Source organism: Callithrix jacchus, chromosome 1 (assembly GCF_049354715.1).
Source record: "Callithrix jacchus isolate 240 chromosome 1, calJac240_pri, whole genome shotgun sequence".
Taxonomy (NCBI): Eukaryota; Metazoa; Chordata; class Mammalia; order Primates; family Cebidae; genus Callithrix; species Callithrix jacchus.
The window spans coordinates 183,181,355-183,205,380 of NC_133502.1; the positions used below are offsets into that span (position 1 = coordinate 183,181,355).

The 24,026-nt window shown below is 55.9% G+C and overlaps 1 protein-coding gene across 4 annotated transcripts in view; it reads left to right on the forward strand.

Annotated features, from left to right (window-relative positions):
- Positions 1-1,713: 1,713 nt before the first annotated feature.
- Positions 1,714-24,026, forward strand: part of COL5A1 (collagen type V alpha 1 chain) — a 193,252-nt gene continuing 170,939 nt past the window's right edge. For 2 of the 4 annotated variants that reach the window (XR_013527273.1, XM_035262258.3), the window contains exon 1: positions 1,714-2,211. Coding sequence is in view for 3 of the 4 variants with exons in the window: in XM_035262258.3 (XP_035118149.2) it covers positions 2,097-2,211 (115 nt within the window). In the remaining variant the exon portion in view is untranslated. Of the gene's footprint in view, positions 2,212-5,056; positions 5,216-24,026 lie in introns of those variants that run through there. The other 2 variants (XM_035262257.3, XM_054237876.2) reach the window with 2 other exon arrangements.

Sequence of the window (24,026 nt, forward strand, 5' to 3'; positions counted from 1 at the left end):
ACAAGTTGTAAACAAACAAACAAAACACAATTTGTTAAAAAAAAAAAAAACTAATACAAGAACAGAAAACCAAACACCGCATGTTCTCACCTGTAAGTGGGAGTTGAACAATGAGAACACATGGATACGGGGAGGGGAACATCACACTCTGGGGCCTCTCAGGGGGTGGGGTGGGGGTAGGGGAGGGATAGCATTAGGAGAAACACCTAATGTAGATGACAGGTTGATGAGTGCGGCAAACCACCATGGATGGTACGTGTGTACCTGTGTAAACAAACCTGCATGTTCTGCACATGTATCCCAGAACTGAAAGTGTATAAAAAATGAAGCAACAAGGAAATAGATCAGAACTAACATTTGCTTTACTGAATGTATCTCGAGCACCTGCCCATGAGCTTCTCATTTTATCCCTGTGAAATATTTGATACCTACGTGAGTATATGTGGCAGATATGGAGACTATGAGCCTCATCGCCAAGTTAGCAACAGCAACCTGTCACCCAGCCCCCGAGCCTGCCATAGCCATCCTGGCAAACCTAACCTCGGAGGCCTCCCTCAACTCCTGTTTCCAGATTGTTGGGAATTAAAGAGCATTTGTGGAATTTCACGCCCAGTCTGGAGATGTAACTGGAGCGGGGAGTCCCAGCCCCGTCTGGCATCCCTGGCTAAAATGTTTGTTCAAAGGGGATGGGGATGGCCCAGGGTTTGCAAAGCCTTCTTAATTCATTTTGATTCCTTCCTTTTAAAAAACTAGCCCCGCAGCTGTTGGGGGGTGTGGGTCAGGCTTCAGGGGGCTGTGCAGGGAGGCCAGTCCTAGGGAAGCTGGAGGGAGAGACGCCCACCCACCACCCAGAGAGACTGGTGGGCCTCTGGCTGGAGGAGACCCCTGAGGGGCTTAAAGAAGCCAGGCAGGAGAATCAGGGCCCCAGCTCTTCCTTCTCCCTGTACCAGCTGTCACTCCCAAGGAGATGTCTTCTTTGGTTTCCTTTTTATTGCAGAGGGGCCACCAGGGAGTGGGCAGGCGTGAGGGGTGGGGGCCTGGGGGCTGCAGAGCCAAACCCGGCCTGATTAATAACCCAGATGTTCCCGTCCAAGCACACCGGGAGCCCTTGGGAAGTCAGACCCCACCTCGGTCTCGGGCCAGTCTGCAGTTAGGAGGCAGGTCCTCGGTCCGGGTTGACACGTAGGCCACAGTCTTGGGCGCCCTGATCTGGCTGGGGATGGGAAGTTTAGTCTCCACCCAGAAGAGGAGCTCTGAACTCCCCACGTTGAAGAAAAAGTTAGGCGGGGTGAGCTGCAACTTTCTTTTAAACCCGAAGTGATCAAACTTCGGGGCCCCTCTGCACCGGTTCTTGGAGCTCCGCCAGGTGCGGGCACCTGGGGTGGGAAGAGTGGGGGACCCGGGTGGGCCCCTGGGCTCGGAGGCCGCCCAAGGCCCGCCCGCCTACCGGCTCTCAGAGAAAGAAGAGGGGGCCGCGCCCGCCCCAAGTCGGCTCCGCCCCGGGCCAGCCCCTTCCCCGCCGCTACTCGCCCGATGTCCCCACCCCCTCGCCCGCGGCGCCCAGTGGGAGGCGGGGGCTGGCCTCGCCGAGCGCAGCGCCGGGCTCTGATTTGCTGCGGGCGTGGGGGATCGACAGCCTCCGCGGCTGCCTTCCAGGAGAGAGGGAGGGAGGAAAAGGGGGGAAAAAAGTGTTCGGCGCCGAAGGCTAGCTCCGCACTCTCCGTCCCCGCGGCTGGCGCAGGACCTCGCTCGAGCGGAGCGCCCACGGGGAGAGGGTCGCGGGGCGGCGGCGGCGAGGAGGAGGCGAGAAGGAGTTGGAGGAGGAGGAGGAGGAGGAGGCGAGGGCGAGCGAGCCGAGCGGGGTCCCGGCCGCCCCGCGGGCCAAAGTCGAGCCCTCCCGCCCGTGGGCGAGCGCGCCAGCCGCCCCTTCCAGAACAGCCGCCGCCACAAAGAAGAACGGGGGGTGCCGAGGTCCCCATGACCTCCTAAGTGGTGCGGTCCCCGCTGAGCGCGCTGCCCGGGCCGTGCCCCGCGCCCCTGTGCGTCCCCGTGCGCCACCGAGCGCCCCTGTGCGCCCCGGCCCGCGCCCCGCCGGCATGGACGTCCATACCCGCTGGAAAGCGCGCAGCCCGCTCCGCCCGGGCGCCCCGTTGCTGCCCCCTCCGCTGCTGCTGTTGCTGCTGCTGTGGGCGCCGCCTCCGAGCCGCGCAGGTAAGGGCGCCCTGGGGCGCGGGGCTGCGGGATGGGGATGGGTATGGTAATGGGGCGCGCTCGGCCCGGGCGCCGCTGTCATCCCCGGGCGCCTTCGCCAGCAGAACTTTTCTTCCTTGGCCTGTGGAATTCACGAATGCCATTTGCTGGGGCCCCCCCGAGATGACGACACGCAGATACAATGCCCGCGGGCGCGCCGCCGCCCCCTCCCCAAGCGCGTGCGGGCCGGGTGGGGCTGTCGCGCGAGCCGGAGGAAGGGCCGAGAGCTGGATCCGCAGGAGGGGTTGTCCACGAGGCGGGCAAACTTTTGCCCCGAAACCTTCCTTCTCTGTCCCACATCCCAGGAAAGCCCAACTTGGGCCCACACAGCCCTACAGCAGAACTTCCTCTGCTCAAAACCGGGCAGGGCCGCCCCCTAGAGTCACAGCCCTTCAAATCGCGGGACTCCTCGGGGTGGGGGGATTCCCAGAAGCCTGGCCCCCAGCACTGAACTTCCCCCAGGCACGCTCGCTCCAGGCTGGGCCGGCGCCCGGCTTCCCCCAGGGACAGCGGTTCCTGCAGCCTTGGTCACCTAAGTGTTGGGGGCGCTGGGGAGCCCTGCGGGGTGGTAGACAGCGCTGCCCCTAATCCCACCCCCAAACTGCTTGATCCCTGGAAGGCAATTTTTCCTGGGTTCGCTGCTGAGAGACAGGAAGGCTGGAGCAAAGCCAGAGATGGGCTTGCAGGCGGGGCTCTGAGGGGTTGCGATGATACGCAGATGTGGGATTTCTTCTGCCAAGGGTCAGCCCTTAGAAGGAGCCCTGCTTCCCGGGGAGGGTGCTGCTAGGCGGGGGCTGTCTGCGTCGCTGCCTGGGTTCTCCAGGGTTCAACTCTCCCTGGCGCAGCTTCCTGTCAGGGGACTTTTTCTAGGTATCACTCTTGGTAGTTAATGGTGAGGTGGGCTTTCACAGACCCTCGAACATTGGAGTCCCCAGCTCGGGAAGGTCCCCTGAATTCTTATTGACAAGTGGGGAGATGGAGGTTCAGAGCTGTGTGCCACCAGGTCAGGAGAAGTGGCAGGCAGAGCAATGGGACATTGGGCTCAGCAGATGCTGGACCAGCCCACTGCCTGCCAGCAAGAGTGCTTCTCTCTGCTTCACGATTGGAAGACAAGTGGGAAGAATGATTGTCCAACCTATAATCCAATAAAAAATTAAAAAAAAAAATACTCTTTTCCTTTTTCCTGGCATGATGAGTGCTTGTTGGGCTAACTGGCTGAGCTGCAGTCAGGGTGTGGGGGCTGCCCTGTGGCTCTGGGGGAGGAGCCAGGAGCCTGGCTTGGCTCCCAGGACCTGGGATCTCATCCCTGGGCCAACTCTCTCCTGACCCTGGGCTAACTGGGCTTGTGTTTCTCCAGGGTCATTTGAAGGTAGGGGACAATAGGGGTCCCCAGAAAGATGGAGAGGAGAAGGAAGGTGTGGTCAGGGATCATGCCATTGCTGGGGGATGGACCCTATCTCAGTGCCTCTGGGGGCTTTCCCCAGAAACTTGGGAGGGAGTCCTTGGGGGAAATTGTCACCCTAGACAGCTGGGGCTGGGCACTGGCTGGGGACCATGCACTGGACCGGGCTTGAGGATCCATTTCCCTCCCTGCCTCTTGCCCACCTCCTGCCTCCACACTGTCATTCCCTCTCTGGTTGCCCTTGCTAACCGAAGTGCACCTCCTTGGAAGTGGGAGTGTGAGGATGGCCCAGAGCTGCCAGCTATGAAGTTGGACATTTCGCTTTTGTCAAAACGGACTTTTAGAAGCATGTAAAGAGGCCACTTTTCTTGCTGGGTTTTGCCAATGTCTCTCCACCTCCCAGGGTGGGACCTATTTGGAAGGCATCCTCCGAGTGTGGCGAGAGTGGGTGGCTGTTCCCTGGAGATGCAGGCACGGCTGGGAGCCACCGGCAAGTGCCTGCTCTCTTCTCCATCTTCGGCTCTGCCAGATGTTTCCCAAGGGTTTTCTGAACACCGCACTTTTGACTGCCTTCTTTTGGCCAAGTGTGTGAAGGAATGAAAAGTAAGATTGCATTTGGGGCTGCTGAACAGTGTAATGGGGAAGGAGAGTATGGGAAATGAAACATGACCCCAATATTTGGAAATTGAGGTCATCTCCTCTACGCACCATTGGTTGGCTCCAGTCACGTGACTGCTTTTTGCAATAATTTGTGGGGAGAGTCGGCCAAGTTTTGTGAGACTTGACAGATATCAAATGGTTAAATTTCCTCTGACTCAATCGAGTTGGCTGGAAGGACATCCTTTCCATCCTCTGCCCCCTCCCTCCCTCTCCCCATGAAAGAGCAGTGAGTGGGAGGAGCTCAGAAGCCCCAAGAATTCCCCAAGCCCTCTCCCTGCCCTGGTCCAGATTTGCCAGAGGGTTGGAGTTTTGGTCGCCACCCAGGGCTGTGCCCACCCAGCAGTGCCGTGGCCCCAGGCAGGGGCGTGTTCCCAGTGCCAGGCTCACAGCAGCTTCTTCTGGGATGTTACCCCTGGGCCGCTCCTGTGGGGCTGGCCAGAGCCTGTTCCTCACCCCGCCCTGCAGATATTTCTGGACTCCCCACCGCCACGCCTTAGCCGAACACAGCTGGCGCTGCCCGTCCCGCCCTGCCTTCGCGCTGCCTGTCCTGTCTGCCTGCCCTGCCTTCTCCCTCCCTGGACCGCCCCATCCCACTTCCCGGGAGACAGACCTTGATGGGTGGAGCAGGGGCTGCGGAGCAGTGAGCTGCCCCCCTGGAGGGCTGGGATGAGTCCCCAACACTCCCCGAGGGCACCCACATGGGAGTCTGAGCAAAGCTGTATCTGGAGCAGCACCCCGTCACGTGACATGGCTCTGGGAACGGTCTTGGGAGACAGTCGCATAGGGGAATGGAGGGGCTGGCACCTGCCTGGCCTGTGGTGAGTGTCAGCTGCACCATCACTGCATCCTCGCCTGGGCCTGAGAAGGGACAGAGCCCGAGGAGTCCGGGAGTAGGGACGCCAGGCAAGTGTCTTCCCTCCCTGCCCGGGGCCCTCAGATGGCATCCACTCTGCACCCGGCGTGGCCACTCTTTGACTTGTCAGAGTTCCCTCTTCTCCCTTCCCATGGGTTTATCAGCTCTCCCGGGGCAGAGGGCCAGGGCCCTGAGCTCTAGTTCTGGCCTGGGGGCCCAGTCCGCACGGGGTCCTGGGAGCAGAGCTGTTCCGTTTGGCCAACAGTGTTTACGTTCCTTTTTTCCACCTTCCTCCTCCATCCTTCCTCCCTCCTTCCTCCCTCCGTCCCTCCCATTCCCTTCCTTCCTTCCCTTCATCCCTCCTTCCCTTCTCTTTTTACTCCAGTGCCTTCAAGAGGGATGCAGCAGCCACTGTCCCCACCACTTACTCTTGGCTACCCAGGCCTCTCTGAACATCAGTATAACTTGTCTGGCCCCTGAAGGCTTTTGCCTTTTCGCCTTGGCCGGGCCTATCATGGGGAGACAGAGGTGAATTGGATGGGACCTCCGTTTCTCTCCAGGAGCTCACAGTCTGACAGGCAGACTCTGAATTTTACTCAGGGGCCTACGTGGGATGTGCTGGGTCTTGTGTCTGACGATCTGGAATGCTTAACTGCACTGGGGAGAGCTGGGGAGCTTCCTGGAGGAGGCGGTGTGACTTTGGCCTTCCCTCCTCTTCTTCCTTTTATTGCAGAAACGAACCTCCTCAGTGGGGTCCTCCTCCGCCTCTGGCCTTCATCTGGCCCTCTTCCCTCCTTCCTGACAGGACATTCCACACTGTGTCCCACAGCTCTCCTCCGTGGCTCCCTTGGCTGGAAAACCCCTTGTTCATGGGTTTGGCAGGTGCCCTCGGCACTGTTTGCCTGGAGAATGCAAGTGCCCACAAGGGAAGTGGCAGTCCTGAGTGGGAGATCCTGGGACCTTCCTTAACCCTTTCTCTGCCCCAGTCCTCCTGTATCCCTTCGGTGGGCCGTGCTGACACCGTGAGCCTGGTCTGCACAGCTCTGCAGACAGCACCACAGCTGTGCCTCAGGATGTGGGGGCCTCTGGTGATGATTTTGGGTACCTGTGCTGGGTGGCAGGTGGTCTGATGTGGGAGGGGACATTCCTTGGCAATCAGATTACTGAACCCCAGGTCAGCAAGGTCAGTGTGAGGCTGGAGCTGAGTTTCTCCTCCTCTGGGGGGCCGTCGGGAGGGGCAAGTCACTGCGCCTCAGCTTCCCCTCCTGAACTTAGGGAAAACTGCATTTCTGGATTTGAGGCATGGTTGTGAAGATTGATGGAGGCCACACCTGTGAGAAGCTTTGTGGACTGCTGACCTGTACTCAGCACTGGCTCTGTGGGGGCATTACCATCACCTCCATCTTCCATGGTGCTTTTGCAGGAGGAAAGAGCAGTGTCCCCATGGCCCTCTTTAGATGTAGGTGTCCCAGAAGCACAGGTGATGAAGGTGTGCCCGTGGGGGGTCTGGCCCTGCCAAGTCCCCCCGAGATTCTGCTGTCATCTGCTTAGCTGGTCTGTGCTGCCCCCTTGACTTCCTTCACTCTCCCATGGAACCTCGTGGGGTTCTTGTCCGGGCCATGGGATGTGCAGCACATGGAAGGCTTTAGAAGCCGATTCCAGGGCTGTACTCAGGTGTGCACTTGTGTGTATGTGTGTCAGGCCATGTGTACGTGTGTTGGGATGTGTGTCTCCATGTGATCTGCATGCATGCCCGTGTTTGTGGGCGTATGGGTGTATGAGTGCATACACATGCAAACCCTTGCACACATGCATGTGAATCCCTGCACACTTATGCGTGTATCCTTGCACACGTACATGCATTACATGGTTGCCCCGGGCTGATTGCACATGCAGGGCCTGGTGTGTCTGAGGAGCTCGTGGCGAGGCAACGTTTCTCTCCTTCCTGTGCCCCAGTCCCGGCTGGAAGGGAGAGGAGGAGGTGACACGTGGAGCCTGCCAGTTGACCATGAGGCTGTGGGTTCTGCCACGAGGCAAGCTGGGGCCAGCTGGGTTTGACAGTTTTGTGTGCCTTTTTAAGCTCCCAGGAGGGTGATGTGATATAATGGCTTCTGCTTCTCCGTTTCTGTTCCCTTGTGTAATCCACTCGTCTGGTGTCAGTGCTGTGCTGAGTGTCAGTTTTAAAGTTGATGGCATGGCTGATGGATGTGCCTGATGCTGGAGGCTGCGTCAGCCCTTGTGCTGGTGATACTGAGTATCAATTTGATTGGATTGAAGGATACAAAGTATTCATCCTGGGTGTGTCTGTGAGGGTGTTGCCAAAGGAGATTAACATTTGAGTCAGTGGGCTGGGGAAGGCAGACCCGCCCTTCATCAGGTGGGCACCATCCAATCAGCCACCAGCTGATTTAAAGCAGGCAGAAAAGCACGCAGAGGCGAGATGGGCCTGGCCTCCCAGCCGATATCTCCCGTGCTGGATGCTTCCTGTCCTTGAACATCAGACTCCAAGTTCTTCAGGTTTGGGACTTGGACTTGCTCTCCTTGCACCTCAGCCTGCAGACAGCTTATTGTGGGACCCTGTGATTGTGTAAGCTAATACTTAATAAACTCCCCTTTATATATATATTTCTGTGATTTGTATTCCTATTAGTTCTGTCCCTCTAAGAGAACCCCGACTAATACAGCCCTGCTCATAGGTGGGACTGCAGCCCCCAGGACATGGCGTGAGGACCAGGGTGGCATGCTGGCAAAGGACAGGCAGCCAACAAGATGCCTGGATTCCTATCCCGGTTCCAATGTCTGCCAGTGGTGCATTTTAACCACCCAGTGCCTCAGTTTCCCCATCTGTAAGAAGAGGGTGATCGCTGTAACTATGGTAGGGTGTTAGTGATGTCTAATGCATTACTCATATAAAGCACAGAGTAAGGCCCCGTTACTGCCCTTGCCACCCAGGGGTTCCAGTGCAGCAGGAGACTGTGAGGGGGTTCTGGGCTCTCTACTCGCCAGCCTGGGCGTGCTCCTTTGCTGTCCTGTGTGGGGTCACACTGCTGCCTCCCTCACTGGTTAAGCAGGAGAAGAGGCACCTGTGGTGAGTTCAGCAGATCACTCACTGCTCGCTGCCTCTGAGGCTCTGAGCCTGAGCCGGGAAGGTGCATCCTTGGGCAGTTGTGGGCCAGGCCAAGTTCAGTGCTCAGCCTGGCCCTCCCCTGCCTCCTCTAGCCACTTGCTCTTTACAAGGAACGGAGGTCCAGGAGGTGGAGGCACCTGTGCACATCCCAGCTGCAGGCTCTGTTCTGTCTCCATGACGTGACGGCAGGTGGTGGCTGATCACCAGGAGGCGTTGCAGGGGTGGGTGAGGTTGGTGATGGGGGGGGGTGAGGGTGGGGGGGAAGGGACGCTTACTTTGCCATCCCAGATGTTGTTTCTGTGCCAGTCCCAGGCCACTGGAGAGAAGATGGTGGAACAAATGAATTGGTGGTTGGATGCTCAGTGGAGGGTGGGGGTCACTTTGAGTTGTCCAGGTCAGTAGTCTGAGCCGTCACACCCTCAGCTTCCTATCAGCAGAGGAGTTTTTCTGGAGGAATCTTAAACTAGGTAATAACCCCATATTAGCAATAAATGTCAGTATCCTTTGGTGACTCAGACCTAAGAAATGGAGCCACAGCCTGACCCACTTTTCTCAAAATTTAATTACACAGAGCTCTGGGGACACGGGCTCAGCCTATTTGCTGAGATGTCTCTGCCCATGAAATGGAAGATTCTTTTATTTTCTGTTTCCTGGACCTGTGTTCTTGTGGGAAATTTACTCTTCCGTCCTTTTCTTCCTTGCCAGGACCTCGGCAATAGGGTTCCTGGGGGCCTCTTTATTTTTTTAATAAATGCCACAAAATGACATTAAAATGTGTGTATGTAGCAGGAGCAATTTGAAAAACTCTGACGTTTGCATTGGGAAAACAGTGATCTCCCAATGAGAACACGTGAGCGTTGTAAGCTGGAGAGCGACCGTCTTCCATTCTGCCGGCGGGTGGCTCTGGGGACCAGCACTTGTTCCCGTGTGGGGGTACAGAAGGAACAGGCGAGGTCCCTCTGTGAAGACATTGGGTTCCAGCGGGTTTGCTTGGCAGCATTTCTGGACCCTAACACGAGCTGGACCTGTGTGGGGGCACAGGTGAGCTATAGGTGAGCGTCTGTGCCCTACCAGGGCTTCCGAAGCAGTGGCGGAGTTAGCAGTCTGAACAGGTGGTTTTACTGAGTCAGGTGCCGTAGAAGTGGGAGTAGGATGTGGCCACAGCCAGTTGAGGGAGGCATCTGCCACCCCGTGGGGTGGTGGCCAAGCAGAGGCCAGCCTGCTTCTCTAAGGCCAGCCCTTTGAGGTGTACCCCTCACGTGTCTGAAGGGGTCTCCTGTTGGTGGATGCAGAGAGCACATTCCCATGTGGATTCTTCCTCTGGCTCCTGTTCATGTTTTCATATTCACACTGGACCATGCTCTGAGGGAGCTCCTGTCAGCACCTGTGATCCCCAGGCCTGCCCTCCATGCCAGGTGGGATCAGTGCCTTCTGCAGATGTGCCAGTCTAACTCTTCGAGTCCAGCTGGCACAAAGGAATGAAAACCACCCTCTGCCTCCTGGTGGTTGCATGGCCAGGTCAGTACAGTCACATGCACGGACGATTCTTAAGACCAGGTGAGGGCAGCATGGTCTGCTTCCTCCTGCTTGTTTGCTGGGGGCCAGCCCCCATGGCAAGTGGGTCCCAGCGCTTCAGAAGGGTAGCCATGACCCCATGCAACAGTGCGTACATGGAGCTTCTGCCTCAGTTTCTCCTACTTTCTTTCAGCTGCATAAAAATGCACATTAAGGCTGGGCATGTGGATCACGCCTATAATCCCAGCACTTTTCACAAGGTCAGGAGTTCGAGACCAGTCTGACCAACATGGTGAAACCTCATCTGTACTAAAAATACAAAAAGTAGCTGGGCATGGTGGCGGGCGTCTCTAATCCCAGCTACTCTGGAGGCTGAGGCAGGAGAATCATTTGAACCTGGGAGGTGAAGGTTGCAGTGAGCCAAGATCACACCATTGCGCTCCAGCCTGGGTGACAGGGTGAGACTCCATCTCAAAAAAAAAAAAAATTGCACATCAAACCTGGGTGACATAGGGAGGACCTGCCTCTACACATATTTCAGAAACAGTTGGCCAGGTGTGGTGGTGTGCGCCTGTGGTCCCAGCTACTCAGGAGGCTGAGGCAGGAGGATCGCCTAAGCCAGGGAGGCTGAGGCTGCAGTGAGCTGTGTTTGTACCACTGCACTCTAGCCTGGGTGACAGAGTGAGATCCGTCTCAAGAAAGTAAAAACAAGAATGTACACCGGAGAGCAGTGTGGTCTCATCTTTTCCAGCTGTGCTTTCATCTCTTCTGCGCGACAGAGGCCCAGCCGCTGGCATCCTCTGCACACTTAGATCAGTCACTGGGGCCTGTTGTGGGGGTGACAGGCAAGCCTGGGTGTGGGAGAGCTGGCCGATGGCGGGAGGGGGCAGAGGGACCCCTGGCGGGCCTTTTCTCAGGTCCTCTGCCTTCCCGGAGCTGTGTCGTCAGGAAGGTTCTCAGGATCTGGGATCTGCTTCTCTTCCCTCAATTTCCCATTCTGTTTTCTTTCTTTGGTGATGACCTGAAATCCTCTGCCTGTGCTGTTTCTCTGCTCTTCCCCTGGGGAAAGGAGGGCGAGGAGAAAGTGTCCTGTGTTCACGATCCTGTGGACATTCCCCTTCCTTCTTCCTAAGGAGGGCTGTTGACTCCCAGAGGCCTTAGGAAGAGAAGGAGAAAGTGGCCCTGCCTCTTCTCAGCCCCCTTGGCTACAGCATGTGCACGTGGTTGAGGTGGGGTTCAGGGTGCTCTTGATGGAAGAGCAGGGAACGAGATTTCTGACTGCAATTGTAATTGCTACCTAGGTGGTTATTATTCATGTTATTTAGGGTCCTCGTCTCAATAACGGTGGTTTAGGTCAAAAAGTATTAGGTGAGCAGTGATGCTGTCTCAGCTGAAAGTTGAGAATGCACAGAGCATCCTTGGGCCCATGTGGTGGTGACAGTCAGCTGGTGACAGCAGGAAGAGCCAGTGTAAGGCTTTGCTGGGTGGGGCAAGGAGATGTCCCAGGTGGAACCATCCCCAGAGGGGAGGGTGGGGAGGCAGCTGTCCCACCAGGAACACCAGGGTCATCCTCCTGCCCCTGAAACAGGTGGACAGCATGGGTTCTCAGCCTGGACCATCTGGGGACATATGGCAATGTCTGCAGATGTCTTCTGATTGTCCCACCTGGGGGTGCGGACAGGGCTGTTGGCCTGTCATGGGGGGAGTCTGGGGATGCCACTCTGCACCCCATGATGCACAGGACAGCCCCCACTAAACAGACCGATGCAGCCTGGAGGCTGCAGGAATTGTGGATAGAAGAATCAAAGCGAAGATTCTGGGGCCCCTCCAAGGCCTCGGTTCATCTGTGAGACTGGAGGGAGGGCCTCTTCTTAGGACGGGTCCAGGGTTTCTCTTCCTGCTGTAGACCAGAGGTTCCAAACTTCACCATGCCCAGAATCACCCTGGAGGCCTCTCTTAAGGCACAGACTGTTTCTGGCTCAGGAGGCCTGGGGTGGGCCTGGGAAACTGTATTTCTAACAAGGTAAGTTCCCGGCCCACGCTGGTGCTGGGGCGTCCGGTGCCACGCCTCAAACCGTGAGTCTTTCTGTGTCCTCGAGCCCAGGCTCTTGGGCGTCAGCATTAATGGTGGTTGTGGGGGTGGGGAGAAGCAGCGCTGGAGAGAAGTGAGGTGGGTGTAGCTGTTCCTCCACCCCCCTCAGTAACCCTGCACTTTATCAGTAGCCTCCCCATCAAAAAGGGGCCACGTGCTCTTCCCCTGCACACCTGGTGCGGGCGCTTGCTCATCTTCAAAGAGAACACCTCATTATCCAGCAGGTCTTAGGGGGCAGGGAGGCCCTGGGGGCAGGTGAGCCCTCAGAGAAGGGGTTTCCCATGGGTTGGGCCATGAGAGTCTGCTGTGGTTGATGTTCTTATCACGGGAAGGCTCAAGCACAGCACAGCAAAGGCCTGTTCCGCCTGGGGCCACAGGGACCAGCCCACAGCCAGCCCTGTTCCAGCCAGAGGCCAGCGCACGCCCCCGTACACAGCAATTTCGAAGCCAGTCCCTGACATCAGCTCCTTTCTGTGGTCACCATTTCGGTCTCTGAAAGAGGAAGCCCCTCCTCCAAACTCACCTCAGCTTGCTGGCCAAGTCCTATCTGTGTGTCTCCCAAGGGCTCCCCCCTCACCCAGACCTCCCCACCATCCCTACTGTTCGAGGCCATGGACCAGGCTCTGCAGAGCCAGGGGTTTGTAGGACTGAGGGTTTGTAGGGCTGGGGGTCTGTTGGCCAGGTTTCTATAGGATGGTGGTCTGCAGGGCTGGGGGTTTCTTATGCAGGGGGCTTGGGACTGGGGGGTCTTCAGGGTCAGGGGTCTCTCAGGCTGGGGATCTGTAGGACTAGGGGCATAGAGGGCTGGGGTGTGTAGGGCAGGGAGTCTGTAGGGTTGGGGGTTCTGTAGGGCTTGGAGTGTGTAGGGTTGGGGTCTGTAGGACTGTGGATCTGTAGGATCTGTTTCCTGTATCGATGTGGGAGGGACGGTGGGTCCCCACCCCAGGGAGGCAGAGGTGGAACTCAGAAAAGCTCAGAGCCCCATGGAGGCCCCGACCTGGGAGGACGGAGGGCCACTGTGTCCCACACCCTCAGCCTCTCAGCTGGGCTGTGTGGCATCCTCCCGTGCCTGAGCTCTGTGCCACCGAAGCACTTTGTAGCACCTTCTCGTGCCTCAGTTTCTCCATCTGTCAAGTGGGCATGAAAGTAATACCTATTTCAGAGGCATGCTGAGAGGACTCAGAATTGACACGTGTAAACTGCTAGGGCCACCACAGCTGGCTATGGCCATTACTATTAATTACCATGTGTCCCAGGCATGACATTCAGTGATCAAAGGTGGCCCCGTGAGGTGACTTGCAGGAGGCTGCCCAGCCCACAGAACTGAGCTGAGCTTTCAAAGGTGCCACAGGAGAAAGGAATGCATCCCACGCTGGACCTAGCCAGAAGGCTGTGGGTGAGGACCCAGAGGGCGCTGGGGGATGCTGTGCCCATCAGGCTGTCCTATGGTCACTCTGGCACGTGGGCTTGTTGGAGCCCCTGGTGCCCGCAGCAGGGTCCCCCGCCCTGTTCTGCCCTCCGAGAATGCCCTGTCACAGAGGCCTGGTATCAAGACAGCAGCTGCACTGCCATTTTGCTGAGGGTTTGAGTTCTCTGGGTCTGGAACCCTGGGCTGGAGTTGCTTCTGGGATTGACTGGGAGCAAAAGAGGAGGATGGGCAAGTCCAGCTTCCTGCAGGGTGGGGCTCTGGGGGGATGAGAGTTGGAGCATGGAGCCTGGGTCCCCCACAGTGGGCAGGAGTAGGAGCCCTGGGGCCCCACCTTGCAGATTCAGATTCTGAGGGTCTGCAGTGGAGCCTGGAGCCTGTGGCTCTGACAGACTCCTCATCCTGCCCCCCAAATGCAGTGGCAGTGACCAGTTTGGGAAACATTAAGCAGGGGAGGGCAGGGCCTGTGCCCCCCTCCAGCCCTCTCCTCCACCCTTTTGTAGGGCCTGTGCCCCCCTCCAGCCCTCTCTGCCCTTTTGCAGGGCCTGTGCCCCCCTCCAGCCCTCTCCTCCACCCTTTTGCAGGGCCTGTGCCCCCCTCCAGCCCTCTCTGCCCTTTTGCAGGGCCTGTGCCCCCCTCCAGCCCTCTCCGCCCTTTTGCAGGGCCTGTGCCCCTCTCCAACCCTCTCTGCCCTTTTGCAGGGCCTGTGCCCCCCTCCAGCCCTCTCTGCCCTTTTGCAGGGCCTGTGCCCCCCTCCAGCCCTCTCTGCCCTTTTGCAGGGCCCATGCCCCCCTCCAGCACTCTCTGCCCTTTTGTAGGGTATGTGCCCCCCTCCAGCCCTCTCTGCCCTTTTGCAGGGCCCGTGCCCCCCTCCAGCCCTCTCTACCCTTTTGCAGGGCCTGTGCCCCCCTCCAGCCCTCTCCTCCGCCCTTTTGCAGGGCCTATGCCCATCACTAGCTCACAGACACCACTGGGACCTTTACGAAGAGCTCGGGCTGAGGAGGGAAGCAGCGATGCTCAGGGATTTGGAGGCCAAGAGAGCAGGTTTGAACTCCTGGCTGTGCGACTTCCAACATGCTACTTAACCTCTGATCTGAGGCCGCTTACCTGCGTATTGGAGACAATAGCACCACCTACCTGCACCGGCTGCTGTGAGGATCTAAGGCAGTAATATCAGTGTGGACGTCAATTCCTAGGTGCGCCCGGTGTGCAGGACTTGGCCCCTCACAGGGCGAGCAGGGTGTAACTGTGGTGCCGATAACAATGCCTGCTGCTTTTATCGGGATGGTCAGAGTTGGTGTCATGTAATTCTTATTAGAGCTGGCTGTTACTTTACACGGCTGTTGCTGCTAATGGTGGAGGTTGGGAGGCGGCAACTGTGGCTTCTACAGAGTATGAAAGGACTAGAGCTGCTGCTCGCAGGTTCAGGGCCAGCCAGGGACCTCAGAGCATGCTAACGGTTGGGCAAAGGGCCCTGACCGTGCAATCCGTGGGGCAGGGGGTGTAGTTTATAGATAATATGGGGTGTGGGGAGGGGGTGTAGTTCATAGATAATATAGGAGTGGGGAGGGGGTGTAGTTTACAGATAATATGGGGGCGGAGCAGGGAGTGTAGTTTATAGATAATATGGGGGTGGGGAGGGGGTGTAGTTTATAGATAATATGGGGGTGTGGGGAGGGGGTGTAGTTCATAGATAATATAGGAGTGGGGAGGGGGTGTAGTTTACAGATAATATGGGGGCGGAGCAGGGAGTGTAGTTTATAGATAATATGGGGGTGGGGAGGGGGTGTAGTTTATAGATAATATGGGGGTGTGGGGAGGGGGTGTAGTTTATAGATAATGGGGTGGGGAGGGGTGTAGTTTATAGATAATATGGGGGAGGGGAGGAAGTATAGTTAATAGATAATATGGAGGTGGGACAGGGAGTGTAGTTTATAGATAATATGGGGGTGGGGAGGGGGTGTAGTTTATAGATAATATGGGGATGTGGGGAGGGGGTGTAGTTTATAGATAATATGGAGGTGGGGCAGGGGGTGTAGTTTATAGATAATATGGGGGTGGGGAGGGGGTGTAGTTTATAGATAATATGGGGGTGTGGGGAGGGTGTGTAGTTTATAGATAATATGGAGGTGGAGCAGGGAGTGTAGTTTATAGATAATATGGGGGTGGGCAGGGGTGTAGTTTATAGATAATATGGGGGAGGGGAGGGAGTATAGTTAATAGATAATATGGAGGTGGGGCAGGGAGTGTAGTTTATAGATAATATGGGGGTGGGGAGGGAGTATAGTTAATAGATAATATGGAGGTGGGGCAGGGAGTGTAGTTTATAGATAATATGGGGGTGGGGAGGGGGTGTAGTTTATAGATAATATGGGGGTGTGGGGAGGGGGTGTAGTTTATAGATAATATGGAGGTGGGGAAGGGGGTGTAGTTTATAGATAATATGGGGGTGGGGAGGGGGTGTAGTTTATAGATAACATGGGGGTGTGGGGAGGGGGTGTAGTTTATAGATAATATGGGGGTGTGGGGAGGGGGTGTAGTTTATAGATAATATGGGGGTGTGGGGAGGGGGTGTAGTTTATAGATAATATGGAGGTGGGGAGGGGGTGTAGTTTATAGATAATATGGGGGTGTGGGGAGGGGGTGTAGTTTATAGATAATATGGGGGTAGTGAGGGGGTGTAGTTTATAGATAATATGGGGGTGGGCAGGGGTGTAGTTTATAGATAATATGGGGGTGGGGCAGGTGGTGCAGTTTATAGATAATATGGGGGTGTGGGGAGGGGGTGTAGTTTATAGATAATATGGGGGTAGTGAGGGGGTGTAGTTTATAGATAATATGGGGGTGGGGAGGGGGTGTAGTTTATAGATAATATGGGGGTGGGCAGGGGTGTAGTTTATAGATAATATGGGGTGTGGGGCAGGGGGTGGAGTTTATAGATAATATGAGGGGCGGGGCAGGTGGTGTAGTTTATGGATAATATGGGGCGGGGAGGGGGTGTCGTTTATAGATAATATGGGGGTGGGGAGGGGGTGTGGTTTAGAGATAATATGGGGGTGGGGAGGGGGTGTGGTTTAGAGATAATATGGGGAGCGGGGAGGGGGTGTATAGATAATATGGGGGGTGAGGGCTATGGGGCAGTCCTCTGTATTCAGTACCCAGGGGGTTCTCCAGATGAGTTTCCTTTGCCCACGGTGGCAGGCCTCATGGGGAAGGGCAGGGTTGTGAGCAGGACATTCTGGATTCCTCTAGGGGACTCTTCTGGGGAGGGGGCAGTGTCAGTGGCCTGGCTTCTGGCCTTGGCGCCGTTTTGCAGATGAATAAGCTCAGACTTAGAGGATGCAGTTTCCTGGAGTCACAGGCTAGTGAGAAGTGGGAATCCCGGCCTCTGGGTGAGCTTTGTCACCAAGGCATGGCCCTAGCATGGAGATGCTGCCCACTGGAGTGGGCTGCACTCGGAGTCCTGTTGCTGGGGAAAACAGCCCTACCTGTCTCTTGCCATCGTCAGGGGATGGTGTTCAAAACTGGGTCTTTTCTCAGCCTCAGTGGGCTGGAAGGGGTCCCAGGCTTTCTAATGCAGGGGCTTTCTGCCTAGGGCTGGTTCTGAGAACTGATGTTCACTCTGCACACATGACGGTGGGCAGCTCAACCCTTTGTGGGCAAGTGGCACCCATGCTGGGAGGTGCTGGAACCCGGCCTCTGAAGCCGGTGGGTTTCATCATTACCCTGAGAATCTCCTTGCTCACTGGTGATAAAGGAAAGCAGCTCTGAAGTGCAGACACCCCCCCCTCCTTCCCTTCATTTTCTGGCCGCCCGGTTCTCCAGTGCTGCTGGGAGAGCCTTGGGAGGGGCAGCCCAAGCTGGGCCTGTAGGTCCCCCCGCCCCTGCCAGGCCTGTCCTTGCATGCCCTAGGCCCCTCCATGTGCACACACTCCCGGCCGCCTCCCCTTCCTGCAGCCCAGGCCAGGCGATTACAAACAGCTGCCTGGCCTTCAAGCAGGATTTGCAGGCTCTGGGGAGGGGCTGCAGTCTGAGGGCAGGATGGGCCTTAAGGCATGTCAGGGGTCTTAATGGGAGCTGATGCCCTTCTTGTTCCCTGACAGGCTTCCATCCCCTGGAGAGTCGGGGGCAGGCAACGTGTGGTCCTGTGCAGAGCAGCTGGGTGGGTTGGGGGTCCAGGAGGGGAGGGGCTGCTGGGCTCCAGGCCAGGAGGGGAGGGGCTACTGGGCTCCAGGTGAGCTCTGTGGTCCTGGCCCTCTTCAAGGTCTGTCTGGAGCCTGATAACTCATATGGTAGTTAAGGTAGAAATTGACATGAGACCTACAAAGGAAGGGGTTGCTTGAGACTTTTCTCTGCAGGGGAGGAGTAGGACACTCTGGGACGTTTCTTTTTCTGACCTGACCCTAAGTGCATTCAAACCTTGTTTTATCCCGATGGCCTCTGTCTAATGCAGGAGGCATCATCCCATTTTACAGGTGAGAAGCAGGCTTAGAGGCCCTGCAGCTAGGCAGTGGTAGAGTTAGGCCTTTAAAATAGCCTTTGAGGCCAGCCAGGTGTGGTAGCTGGTACCTGTAATACCAGCACTATGGGAGGCCAAGGTGGGTAGATCACAAGGTCAGGAGTTCGAGACCAGCCTGGCCAACATGGTGAAACTCCATCTCTACTAAAAATACAAAATTAGCTGGGCATGGTGGTGCAGGCCTGTGATCCCAGCTACTTGGGAGGCTGAAGCAGGAGAATTGCTTAAACCCTGGAGGCGGAGGTTGCAGAAAGCTGAGATCATGCCACTGCACTCCAGCCTTAGTGACAGAGTGAGACTCTCTCTCCAAAAATAAACAAATAAATAAAATTTAAAAAGTAGCCTTTGAGTTATGGGCATTCGATTCTGTCCAGTGGCTCGGGAACATGCCTGATATAAGAGTCCAGGCCTTCCGAGAGTGCCGAGTTGCCAAGTAAGGTGGGTTTTGGTCCCTCTGAGGGACGGTTGCACTTTTTTTTTCTTTGGGGTCTTCATCGCTGCATTAGGCACTGAGAGAGAGAGGAGGAGGAACGTGAGGTCTGATGACCCCCATGAACGACGCTCTGTCCTCCCTGCCCTCCTGTGTCACCAAGGCCTGGATGGTGGGTCTCAGGAGGGAGCAGGGCCTTTTGGATCCTGTCACTCAGCAGCCTCTTCCAAAGGCCACTGAGCCGTGGGCTCCACAGGCGCCCCGGTACTGTCCTAGATGAGATCTGCGGATTAGATCTGGAGCCTGTGCCCAGCTGCACATGAACTGTTGTTTGCTTAAGGGGGTGAACTGCCCTGGTCTGAGTCATTCTTTCCGTTTTAGCGGGAAGGAAAGAGTGATAGGGGAGGGTTATCGCCAGGTAGGTGCTGCCTGTTTAGTGTCAGCCGACGCATGGCCAGGGAGAAGTGGGGCCCAGCGAGTCAGATGCTATAGCAGATAGAGCGCAGGCAGACCGGGGGCAGAAACGGGCCAGCTGTTTCAGGAGCTGAGCTGGGATAGCACCACGGAACCCCTCCTGGGCCAGGGACCTGGGCCACAATCCACATCTTTAAACCATCAGCATTTCAGTAAAGAAAAATGCAAACTCTGAGAGAAGCAGAGCCCCAGGCCTGATTTCCAAGTCCACCCTTGATCCTATTAGTAGAACGATATGTTCTGTGGACATGAGAGTCCTCAGGTTTGCCAAGGACCAGGATCAAAAGATTTTTATTCTTGGTTTTTCCTTAAAATGGAATGTGAGTCCTAAAGAACTGTCCAAGTCCTCTGAAGATTGGCTACCTGGATAACCCACCTTCCCCTACTGTATGCCCCAGACAGATTCTATTAGGAAAAGTTAGAAAGTTTTCATTTATTGGAATCCATGCCTGGGCGCAGTGGCTCATGCCTGTAATCCCAGCACTTTGGGAAGCTGAGGCGGGTGGATCACAAGATCAGGAGTTCAAGACCAGCCTGACCAACATAGTGAAACCCCATTTCTACTAAAAATACAAAAAGTTAGCAGGTGTGGTGGTGGGCACCTGCAATCCAGCTATTCGGGAGGCTGAGGCAGGAGAATCACCTGAACCCAGGAGGTGGAGGTTGCAGTGAGCCAAGATCATGCCATTGAGCTCCAGCCGAGGTGATGGTGCAAGACTCCGCCCCCCCCCCCCAACAAAAGAAGCCAAGGGCATAGAGATGATGTGCTCTTAGGCACTTCTAGTTTCAGGTCACCTCAGTAGCCAGAATTCACTGTAAATAGTGGCAATGCAAAGTTTATACTCTTGACATCAAAGCCTCAGACTTTAGTGTCTGGCTAGAGACCAGTGGTGGGAGTGGTGCCCCTGGAGGCCAAGGAGGGTATTGTATTGCATCCCAGCTCTACTAGGCATTGTGAAAACTGGGGCTTAGCCTGGGTGGTTGTACTAGAGTACTCATAGTGTGACCTCAAAACCATGTGGTCACACATGGTTTTCTTCTGTGCCTCAGTTTCTTCATGTGTAAAATGGAGCTGATGATGTCTCCCTACCTCCTAGGTTTGTGGTGAGAGTCGAAGGAGGCACAGTTTAGGTTTTGTAGAAACAGGCAGGGTCTCTTTGAGTCCCTCCTGCATCTCACAGTGCCTGCCACGAAGGAGATGCTCCATGAATGGTTGTTGGGTTGAATTGGAAGCTTTGTAAACTCAGAGGGTGCTGGCTGGCCCAGAGAGTTGCCATGTTTTGAAGTAGCTCTCTGACGTGGGGTGGAGAGTGGGTGTCAGAAGTCATGAGCCATGCTGCCTGGGCTCTTCTGGGGGAGGATGGAAGGCACCAGAAGAGTGATCTGAGTTTACCACGCCCATCACTGGCTGGCAGAGGTGGGGTATGCTGGGCTTGCTGACTCCAAAGAAGCTGGGTGGGAGAGGAATTGGAGGGTTGCCTCGGGTGGCCTGGGGAGTTCGGCTGGGGAAGTGTTGGGGACGCCTTTCCAGGTGCTCTGCCCGGGGAAGCTGCCCATCAGCCTTCCTTGAATTGGGAACTTTGGACTCAGGGATCCACTCATTGCCCCACATCTGACATAAATCTGGGCTCATCCATGGGTTGCTGAGCTTCACTCAACTATTTGCACCATCCTGGATCTCTCAAGGGGTCCCCAAGCAGATGACCAGTTTGCAGCAGGGTGTGTGTGTGATGTGTGCGAGCCTCCACTCCTGCGGACAGGTGCTGATGATGGGCTGATGGCTCCCAGCACCGAGGGCTTTCTGTCGGTGACTTTCACTCCACCCAGCAGTCCTGTGAGGTCAGTATGGTTTTCCTGACTCTGTGATGACATGCCCAGGTGACTTGGCCAGCAGGGAGCAGAGTGGAGACATAGTGGCTCTTTTAGATGCCGGTGTCCCCTCTTTGCTGCACCCATATCCCTCTCCCCATGCCGACCCTGCCCAGCCCACCACATCTTCCTGAGAGTTTTCCCAGATGTCACCCAGTACCTTCTTAGCTGTAATCTCTGTAGGCCCTTTCAACCTAAATGTCTGTAATTCTGGGATCAATCATGTCACCCTATAAATAACTCCCAGGAGCTCTTCCAGCTGTGCTCTGGAATTTCGTAAGCAGTGTCAGCCTCCCTGTTCCTCAGACCTCCTCCCTTTCCAGCCCTTCTTTCCACAGCTTCCATTCTCTAGGATGCTAAGGCGGGTCCCAGGATGGCATTCACCTGGACACGGATGCCGGCATTGCAAGTGCTCCATGCTGAAAGCTGCCTTCCTTGGGTGGTTGCTCATGCAGAGGCAGGGACCCGACTCTCTGTGCCTGTCTGTTGGCTCCCACGATCCAGCCCTCCTTCTGTTGAGCTTAAGCCCAGATGGAATCACTGGGCTTCAAATATGTGCCTTTTTCCATAAAATGTGATGCCTGGTCAATATCTTGGCCAAAAAAAAAATTTTCTCTAAAGAGAGATTGTCTGATCTCTTTCTAGTGACTTGTGAAAATATTTCCTGATCTGGTCTCTGCAGTGTACGTGGCCAGCACATAACTGCACCCAGGCAGGGGCCTGACTTCCAGGCCGCTCGGAGCAGCTGCCTCCCTGGGATATGTCAAGCTGGGGCTTCGCACATTCTTCTCTGACAACTCAGCTGGTTTCTAGCCCAGTCCGGCTGCCTCCTGCTTTTCCACTTTGACGTTCCTGACAGAGTGGGAAGCCTGAAGCCCGTGTTTTCAGGCTGGCCAGTGCCAGTGGAGCTGGCCTAGGCCTCCCCAATACTCTTCCTGACCCCTGCAGAGATGCCCAGTGCTGCCTGCCAAGGACTTTGAATCTCCGCGGGGACGTCTCCTGCTCGTTGGGTGACAGGAGGCTGAGGGTGGGAGTGAGGGCTGATGCAAGAGAGCTGGCCAGATGGAAGGGCCTTTGGGTGTCATTCTCCACCCTCCTGCTCTGCAGCCTGTGTCTCTCCTGTGATCTCTCTCTCAGCCCTGGCTTTCACAGCTCTAGAGTGAGGTGGGGATGCAGGCGGCTGCCAGCTTGGACAGGAATAGGCTAACTCCCATGAAACCCTCTGGGCTGCAAAGCGATGCTCTGAATCTGTTGTTAATTACGTCTTCCTTGGACCACGAGTTCTGTACCCGAGTCGGTCACTCTGAACCCGGGCTGTTAACAGAAGCCCCTGGTCTGCCTCGGTAGCAGAACCTGGTGGGCATTTGCTACACACCTGCTGCCTGTGCTGTGAGCCTCCATGTTTGGAAATTTACTAAAAAGACTGCTTCTGCATTAAAGCTGCCACACATTTTTGTGGGTGTGTACAATGCCAAAGGCCCTGTGCGTAGCTGTGCCGAGGGGGTGGTTGAAGAGCCCCTGCTCCCAAAATGAAATTTGATGTTTACTGAACACCTGCTCTCTGCATGTTGCTGTGCTGGGTGCATCGGAGGCAGCCCTGTCTGGAAGGAGGGCCGTGTGGGCCCAGAAGTAAGAGAGGATGGCCAGCCTGACCTGGGCTGGCCCTGGGTCTTTGCACACCTGGGTTCCTCATCCTGGAATCAGTGCACGGGGGCCTGGGCTCCTTCCCAGAATGTAGCACACCTCTCCTCTCTGTTGTCCCCACACTGACCTGGCAGCCAAAGAGGGTGGAGGGCTGGGGCTGGGGGAGGGAGTGCAGCCCAGGTGCCCAGAGGCCTCAGGAACCTGTTGGGGAGGTGCAGAGCAAGGAGGCAGCTCTGGCCAGCCTGGGGGGCCTGGAGGCCATAGTTGCTTGAGGGGGGTGGACAAACCCTGTCACTTAAACGTTTTCCTCCTGCTCCACTTCCTTCTTTAATATCTATTTTTAATGAAAATGATACGTTTTATTATAGTCATTTTGGAAAACACTGAAACGTATAAAGAAGAAAATAAAAATGACCCATAACCCAGATTCTCCCAAACCCAGATTCTGAACACAGAGAATAAAGTATGGAGGACCTGCGCGTTGTGCTGGTGAGTGGGGAATGCCCGGACCGTTCCTGGCCTCTGCCCCCAGTGCCCCTTCCTGGAGGGGAAGGCCTTGGCGTCTGAGCACAGCAGATTTGGGCTTTCTGATGCCACGTTAGAGTGCAAGCATTGTCTTTCATTCACGGCTGCTGTCAAAAGTCTAATTTAAAGCGTCTACTGCTGGGTATTGGTGTGGCTCCCCTTTTCTGATACTGCATGGGCCTGGGTGTTGAGGAAGCTTGCTGTGGCAGGTCACTGGAGTAGCCACCACCGGAGGGTGCTAGAGGCCTTCCTGGGCTCACCAGGGGGAAGGGAACATCTTGGGGGTGCTAGGCAAGCAGCAGACCCCCCTGCCCACCCTCAGGATCAGTCAGCTGGTGAGAAGGAAGAGCCTTTGCCCTTAAAAGCCAGGGCACTGGCAGAAATGTAGGGTTTGGTGAAGACAGCCTGTCGCGTTGCCTGGGAAAGACAGGCTTCATCATTGAACTGGGCTGGAGTGCTGCAGAAGCCGTCTGGGAGGAAGACATTGGATCCTGCCCTAGTCTTGTATCCAAATGCGTTCCAGATGATCTGAGATGCACTCTTTAAAAATGAAACCATAAAACTACTAGAAGAAAACATGGGAGGCTGGGTTTTAGTCTCCGGCGGGAAGCCCTGCCGAGTGTGACGTAAACCCCCACAGTTTTAAGAGAAAACAGTTTGACCCCGTAGAAGTCAAGATTTTCTGACCAAAAGAAAACCAAAAACACCCAGTCACCATAAGAGGTGAATATGCACATATCGGACAGAAAAGGGGTTGACCTGCAAGGAACTCCCACTGATTCATCAGAAAAGTCCAGCAAGCACACACTGAGATGGCCAAAACACGTGGCGAGTTCTCAGGAAGGAAAATACAGGTGACCTTTAAACATGTGAGAAGACGTTTACTCACGAGGAGAGAGTTCAGGTGAATCCCCAGGGAGAGGTACCCTCAGCCGGATGGACAGAGAACAGAAGCCGAGAATCTGTGATGCTGGCTCCTGTGAGGGACAGCGGGTGGTCCCGTGTGCATTCTCTGAAAGGCATTTGGCAATATCTATCCAAGTGTTAAAACACACGAACTCAGCCAGGTGTGGTGGCTCATGCCTGTAATCTCAGCAATTTGGGAGGCCGAGGCAGGTGGATCACTTGAGGTCAGGAGTTCAAGACCAGCCTGGCCAACATGGTGAAACCCTGTCACTACTAAAAATACAAAAATTAGCCGGGCGTGGTGGCAGGTACCTGTAATCCCAGCTACTCGACA